The sequence below is a fragment of the Coenobita brevimanus genome, chromosome 27 (genome assembly GCF_032717465.1).
Source record: "Coenobita brevimanus isolate Jiangsu-jjx chromosome 27, ASM3271746v2, whole genome shotgun sequence".
In the NCBI taxonomy this organism is placed as follows: Eukaryota; Metazoa; Arthropoda; class Malacostraca; order Decapoda; family Coenobitidae; genus Coenobita; species Coenobita brevimanus.
This window is the reverse complement of record NC_136980.1, coordinates 20978956-20986484: the sequence shown is the minus strand read 5'-3', so window position 1 is coordinate 20986484 and position 7529 is coordinate 20978956. Positions and strand designations below refer to the sequence as shown.

Here is a 7529-nt window from a genome sequence, read left to right as displayed (position 1 = left end):
ATGTAGACAACAGGCTTCGTTTTACCATCATTATATGTTGTGTGGTAGATATGCTTCACTTTTCCATCCTTCAGTATCCTTGTGATTTTCAGTCTTCTTTGTACAGTCATTACATGTATGGACGATAGGCTTATTGCTTTTTTTTTTTTTTTTTCTTCAGCACAGATGGAGTTGATAGGGATGCAGCAGCTGTTAAGGATACTGTGGCTGGTGGTGGGCATTGGCCTCATCTTTCCGCTGATGAAGCTACTACATGGTCACCTGGATCCCCCCAAAATGACAGAACTAAACTTCAGCCCAGTTATAGGTGAGTAACGGAACCACTGCCTTCACAATTATGCATGCATTATTAGAACTTAGAGGGCGATGGTATATGGTAGACCAGCTGTGGGCAGATAATTGTGGAATAGCTGTAAGCCCTATTATAGATATAATCCCGCTGTTATGATGAAAATTTTTTTCATTATATGCTTGCAGACATTAGGCGTATTTGTTTACATGAAGAATGGTTTCACGTACTATGTTAATGAAACCTGTATTTCAATCTTCCAGATCGAAAAGTCTCACAAAGTGAAATACAGTAATCCCTCCAAGATCGAACAGTATAGAGCCAAAGGCATGTCCAGGACTTGGTTTTGTCCGGAGCTTGGGAAAAATGCCCCTGGATAGGTACTTATAGACCCCAACCCAACCTAACTTTGAAAGCCACCTATATAGTTCCCTACCGGACATGCACAGCACCTATTTAAGACCCTATGCACACAAAAAAGGGACATAAACTATGAAATGAAATGGAACCAAAGAATGAGAAATTAGAAGTGGTTATGGAAAATATTTAGCAGTGTACAGGGTACTTACGACACATCCATGGCCATCACGAACATTAACCCACCTCCTGTATGGCTCTGACAGTGGTGAAGGTGCAATTGAAGCACGTACAGTAATCCAGTGTTGCACTGCACTTAATCCTTTGCACTGTGAATTATAATTGTTTAACATTACACATTCTGTTCTTACTTGCGCCACGCCAGTTGCAACATGCCAGTGTCGCACTCTGCACGTAATCCTTTGCACCCTGAATTCTAATTTCTTAACACTGCACAACACTGTAAATTCCCATGTGGTCTAGTGGTGATCTGTTGCAGTTTATTCACTGTCCACCACAAAAGCGAGCACGTGGGCGCCATGGCGACGAGCATGCAGTCACGACAGTAGGTAGGAGGGCAATGAGGAGGATGCAGGGTCATTCTAGCGGACGTCACCGGAACTACGTGCCAAAACACTGCTGTTCATCACCGAGGCAAATTTAGAGTAGGGATGAACACATATCGGCTTGATTTTTTGCATTTTGCAGTTTTTTGGCCATTTTTGGTGCCTCAGATGTCCGGATATCTTAGGGAATATTCCATGACTTGGATTAATGAACCCAAGCCCACAATGTCCTGGACTTGAGGTGTTCGGGATTTGGGCATCTGGGTCTTGAAGGGATTACTGTATACTGTCATTGTGTGAAGGCAGTAAGAATATGATAAAAAAGATACATTATACTGAAGGGGTTAATGAATCCTTCAGTATTCAACAGGGAGGTAGAGACACAACGCACCTTTCCTTGGAGAGAAATTCCTGATTGAATACAATAAAAAAATGGGAGCATACTTACAGTTTCCATGAATCTAAAGAAAAGAAGAATATGGCCAAATGTTGCAGAGTACAGTATAAATAGCAACAATTGCCAGAAATAGGAGAGACCTCGTATTATCAGGTGTTTGTCCATTGCCAGCAGTAGGAGAGCTCATATTATCAGTCCTTTGTCCAGTTTAAGAATTTAACCTGGATATCCAAAATCAAAGGGTCAGTTTGATAGGTGTTGGAATTTGTATTTGTGCTGGAAGTTTTCCCCCCACTGGCCACGCCTGGGGCTTGGTGGGCAGTCTGACTCAGACCACTGCAGGGAGAGGACGTGCCGTTGCCTGCACCTATTAAAATAAATCTCAAGCTGGCCTTGTTGTTTCCATCTCCCTCCTGGTTCTCACCTCAACATGGCGCAGTGGAGTCCTATGGGTGGCCAAGTGCTTGAGCAGGCGAACCCAGAGTCAAAAGGCTGATTTAGCCGCGTGGCGCTGGAAGACCAAGTATGCAGCAACATGTACAATGTGCCACCACCCCAGCTTCAATCTCCAGGAATGGAGACAGCCTACCAGCCGAGGCTCAGTGGCGAGTGCCAGCACCACCTGCAGCTCTCAGTAAGGCTACTATGGGAATGTTGCCATCCCAGTTTGAGGCGTGGGTCCCACCCTTGGCCATGGACATGAGATTGCTGGGTGATCCTGAAGTTTAGCAATGTGTGGATGCATGAGTGGCCAGGCATAGATTTGAGGCCATGTGCACTGAGGAGGCCATCAGCATGGTGAGGAGCATGGTTGTGGACCTCAGGTACACTGTAGGAGCATGGTCAGACTTCTTCACATACACGCAGGAGCCCAGTGATAGTATGTGTTCATATGTGGTGAAATGTAGGGCCAAGGAGGTAGAGTGTGATTCTAAGTGCCCCCAGTGTTCCATAAATCTCGATGATTTCATGCTGTCGAAAAAGCTTCTGATGGGGCTGCACAACCTCAGTATGAAAACAGAAGTACTGCGGCAACTTCCATTGTTGCACTCTGTGGAAGAAATCACAAACACCTATGAAGTGTTCGAATTGGCAGAGAAAAAGGCGGGAGTGCCTGGCCAGAGTGGTGTGGCAAGTGCTTCAGTGAATGATGATGAGGAAACAGAAGCGACCAGTGCCACTTGGGCACAGCAGGTGGGTGCAGGGCCACCCCAGCCTCATGCCCCTCTCCCACCAGCAAAGGGCTGCTGGAGGTGGGGTGGCAGCAAGTGCAACAGGGAGCACTGGTGCCCTGCCATCAAGGCCACCTGCCGCAGAAGTGGGAGGGTCGGCCACTTCCAGTGAGTGTGTAGGTCAGAGGAGCAGGCTGGCCCAGCCAAGACCACCGGCAGGGTCACAATAGCCAGCGCCAAGGCATCAGCGTGCCTCAGGGTGGAAGTGGAGTGTGACAACCCACCAGCAGCATGCAAGCTGTCAGCGGTAGCTGATAAAGGCACATAGGTATGCATAGCAGGATGACACCTCATACTGGGCCTCAGGCTGACTCTGCAAAATCTACAGAGACCTACCATGAGTATTAATCACCTTGTGGGCCGGAGCCTACATGTTGTGGGATGCAAGGAATGCCGCTTCAACATGTCCGGAAGGTCTGCAATGCCATACTTGTACTTTGCTGATGGGATGCATCAGCTGTATCTGTCACTGCAGATGTGTAAAGCACTGCGCATTGTGCCACATGATTTCCCTAATGGGCCTGTGACTGTCGGGGGCGTTGAACAGGTAGAAGAGCCCCCAATCCCCGCCCAGCTCAATACTCCCCCATATGCCCTGACAGAAGAAAATGTGAATCGTCAAGCCCATACCAGCTGGAGAACCCAGGGAGTGGTGTTCCTGTATGGTGGTCGTTCTGAAGAAGGACGGGCTGCCATGCAGAACAGTGGACTATCAGTGGCTGAACCAGGCAAGCCAGTGGGAGACCCACCACACCTGCTTCCAACTCAGCGCAATTGCCAGCATGCTGAAGCACATGTTCAAAACAGTAGCAGACACTTATTCAGGGTACCAGCAGATCCCTCTGGACGAGGAGAGTAAGAAGCTTACCACCTTCATCACCCTATGGGGCCGCTTCCATTACCTGCGCACACCCATGGGCCACTGTGCAGGGCAGGATGCCTTTATCAAGCACTTCAACAGCGCAACAGCAGAGATCCCCGGTAGACTGAAGTGTGTCGACGACATACTCCTGCTTGACGTTTGTGGAAATGGGATACCATCATGCCCCTCCCTCACAGATATCCAATCGTGGCTCGGGCTGGTGAACCAGGTGGCATCATTCCTCGCCATTGCACCACTCATGGAGCCCTTCAGAGACTTATTGAAAAAGAACATCAGGGAAAGTGGTGTACTGGGACAGCCAACTCCAGTTCATCTTCGAGTCAACAAAGGATATAGGCAAGCTTGCGGTGGAGGGCCTCCAGTATTACGATGTCACACGGCCCACAGCGGTGTTCGCCGACTTCAGCATGCATGGCATTGGTTTCGTGGTGTTGCAGCAGTACTACCAGTTTTTGTCTCAAGAGAACCCCCTGTGCTGCAAGGGCAGCTGGAAACTGGCCCTGTGCAGCAGCCGCCATCTTACAGCGGCCAAGAAGAACTACTCAACGTTGGGGGGGGGGGGGCCTTGCCATCGCATAGTGCCTGAAAAAGCCTCGCCTGTTCCTGCTGGGATGTCTGGACCACCATGCATTCACCAAGATCTTCAAGGACAAAGAGCTGCAAGACAACATCAACCCCCACATATTCATCCTCAAGGAGAAGGACACTGATATACTCATTTCACATAAAGCACCTGAAGGGGGAGGCGAACCGAGCAGCAGATGCACTCACAAGATACCCCCTGTTATGCGGTGGACTGGACAAGACAGACCTGGCTGATATTGAAAGCAGAGGAGGGAGAGGGAGGAGTATTCTCTTGCCACAATGAATATTAGATAATAGTACCGATTCGTGTCTATGGTTCTCGATAATATCTGTATCATACCGATGTAAACAAAAACATGATTTGCTTGGGGGAGGGGAGGATGGACTAGGTTCCAGAACACAGGTGGCTATACTGGGATGGGCTAATACATGGGTTGAGAGATGTCTTATCAGCTGTATAAAATGATCTTTATATCGGATTACTGTAAACCCTATACTGATTGAATAGATCATGTTATGAAGGATGTATAACTGTAAAGCAATCTGACTCACAACCTCAGTGTTCAGTTCACTGTCTGCCCCTCCCTCTTCCCGGCATCCGCGTGCACTCAGACAAGGGTACTGACGGGGAGGGGAGATGGCCATAACGACTGCCACACCATGAACAGCAGATCACATGTTTATACATCAAGGACAGTGGATCACCTGTCCTCTTTAACGGATTGCAATATGCACCGTCACTCAGCCAGAGCAACAGCTCCATGGTTGGCCACTGCTGAAATGAGTGGCTCGGTAGTTGCTCTCCGTGAACAGGACAATGGTCCTCATGTTTATCTCTATTCTGTCAGTTTCATACAGTGTGAATTCTACTCGATTGTTTAGTATAACAAAGCACACTGCAGATAAAGTGTGTGTTTGCATTTAATACAAGAGATTTCTGTAAGAAATTGGCATAGTTGATGTAATATGGACATGCTCAGATTGGATAAATGCAGACATTATAACCTTGTTCCACCATTACTGGCTCGAGGGTTTGTGAAGGAATGCTTGGGGCATACGAGTTGCTCAATATGAACCTAAATATGACTAATAATCACTGGCAATGTGTAAAATCAACAGCCAAACATGGCATACAGAAAATGATAACATAAACCTGGTTAAGTTAATCCATCTGTTTACATCAGTGTCATGCAGATATTAATGAGAACCATAGGGACCATCATTACGATCAGACTGATTGTATTTATTAATAGTAAAGGAAAAACGTACATAGGTCTATCGCTACCATGTTTGCGATATCAGTCGTCATCCATGATGATATAACATAATAGGCTACACGAGTATTTCCCAGTCACTGCAACAACAGCTGTGACATATGACAAACTGTAGGGACATGTCATATATGTGCGCATTAACAAACAGTCACCATACTCAATATACATGGGTGCTGAGTCACCCTATGGAAAGTGTGTCGTGAATTGTTACAAACCATGACGGTCAATTACAAGTGGACACGTCAACGTAACGTTTCGTGGTCTGACTGTAAATATCCATATTCTCCATAAAACAATGATTTGGCCCAGTCATCACCTTGTAATCTATCCCTCCCACTGTAGCTCCTGTCGTCTACCAAAGTCCACCGCCCCCTACCCCATCACGCCTCTCTTCTAGCCCTCAATTCGACCACTATTGCCCGCTTTCTCTCCCACCTCCCTCCTCCTGTTTCCCAGGTCCCCCACCCCCACCTTCCCAACTCCTGTGGCACCACCTCCTTTACGTAGTGAACTTGCTTCGATATCAGAGGCCTGCCAATGTCAAGTTCATGGTAGGTAGGATGGGCGTTACGATAATTCACCCTTCAATGATTGGGAAATATGTTAACTATGACTTATATGATGAATTGTTAACTGTTGCATAGCTCGTGACCCGAAACTAAATCACTCATGAAATCCGTGTCATTCATAATAACCGCCGTTATGTAGAGGACGTATTGTGTGATATAATTAAAAAAAAAAAAAATAGCCTAATCATTACATGCTTTTATCAGTATATATTTTGACAGAAAATAACTTATATATTACCACCAATAACTTTACACAGCAGCAGTGATCACCACGTTTGGTTCATCCTATTGATGAAACAAAACATGGCAAAGTTACATACCTATCAGGGTTACTAGATGCAGAGAACAGTACACCACCTCTCTGGTGGACGGGGTGTTTCTGTTTGATTATTATGACTACAACTGTACAGTTGAAATTTAATAGAACTGCAATTACTGTTGGCTCAACAGATGATCATCCAGAAGGTGATGAATGTGTGATGCCTAGATTTTTTTTTTCTTTTAATGCAAGGAAGAAGGAAAAAAAGGATAGACAACAGGGAAGAGTGAATATAAGAGGAATATTGATATGTACAGAGTGAATGGGTTGGTTGTGATGACTGATGAGCTGTTTCTTCATGAGGTAACCCAGGAACTGAAACAAGTCTTAATTGAACGCACAGTAAAATATTTCCACAACTGAAGAATTATATATATATATATATATATATATATATATATATATATATATATATGAGTAACAGTGCAGAAAGAGTAACAGTACTAACTTAAAAGGGTATGATACCAAGTGCTGAAAGTGTGGAAAAGAATATTACAATCTTAGGCACAAGTATAATATGCATAAGAATACAGTAAACCCATGATAAACTGAACCCTCCTTTATACAAATTTCGGTTTCAACAACCACCTTGAGCTGGCCGAACGTTACGTTCATTTAAAAATTTTTCGTTCGGTGAAAGAATGGACGTGGGGGGAAACACCGACTAGCATGGCATCCCTACAAGCACACACACACATGCATATCGCCCTCCTCCGCATCCTGCTGAATGCTGCATCAGTTTCTGGGAAACCAGCGTCATGAGAGGAACCCTAAATAGAGCATTTATTGAAAAAAAAAAAAAAAAGAGCCATATAGACCCAGCTGTATGCTATTGTGTGTGACTGTATGACCGAACGATGCCCTATATCTAACGATCTTTGCTCTGTAAAAGCCACGATGCCTGGGAAATTATTAAACAACATGATGTTCGGCTTTAACGAACTGTCAGCTTTAACATCAAGGGTCTGGTACCAATTATTTCATTATATCGAGGGTGTACTCTAATCACTAGTACAATAATATGACTGAGAGAAGTATAAAATATAAAGGGGAACTAA

The 7529-nt window shown here is 45.4% G+C and overlaps 1 protein-coding gene across 1 annotated transcript in view; it reads left to right on the top strand.

The window, feature by feature from the left end:
* Window positions 1–236: 236 nt before the first annotated feature.
* The window catches only part of LOC145394427 (gamma-glutamyl hydrolase A-like), a 235196-nt gene continuing 227903 nt past the window's right edge, over window positions 237–7529 (top strand). The window contains exon 1 of the mRNA XM_080268293.1: window positions 237–307. Coding sequence (XP_080124419.1) covers window positions 241–307 — 67 coding nt within the window. The 5' untranslated portion in view covers window positions 237–240. The remainder of the gene's footprint in view (window positions 308–7529) is intronic.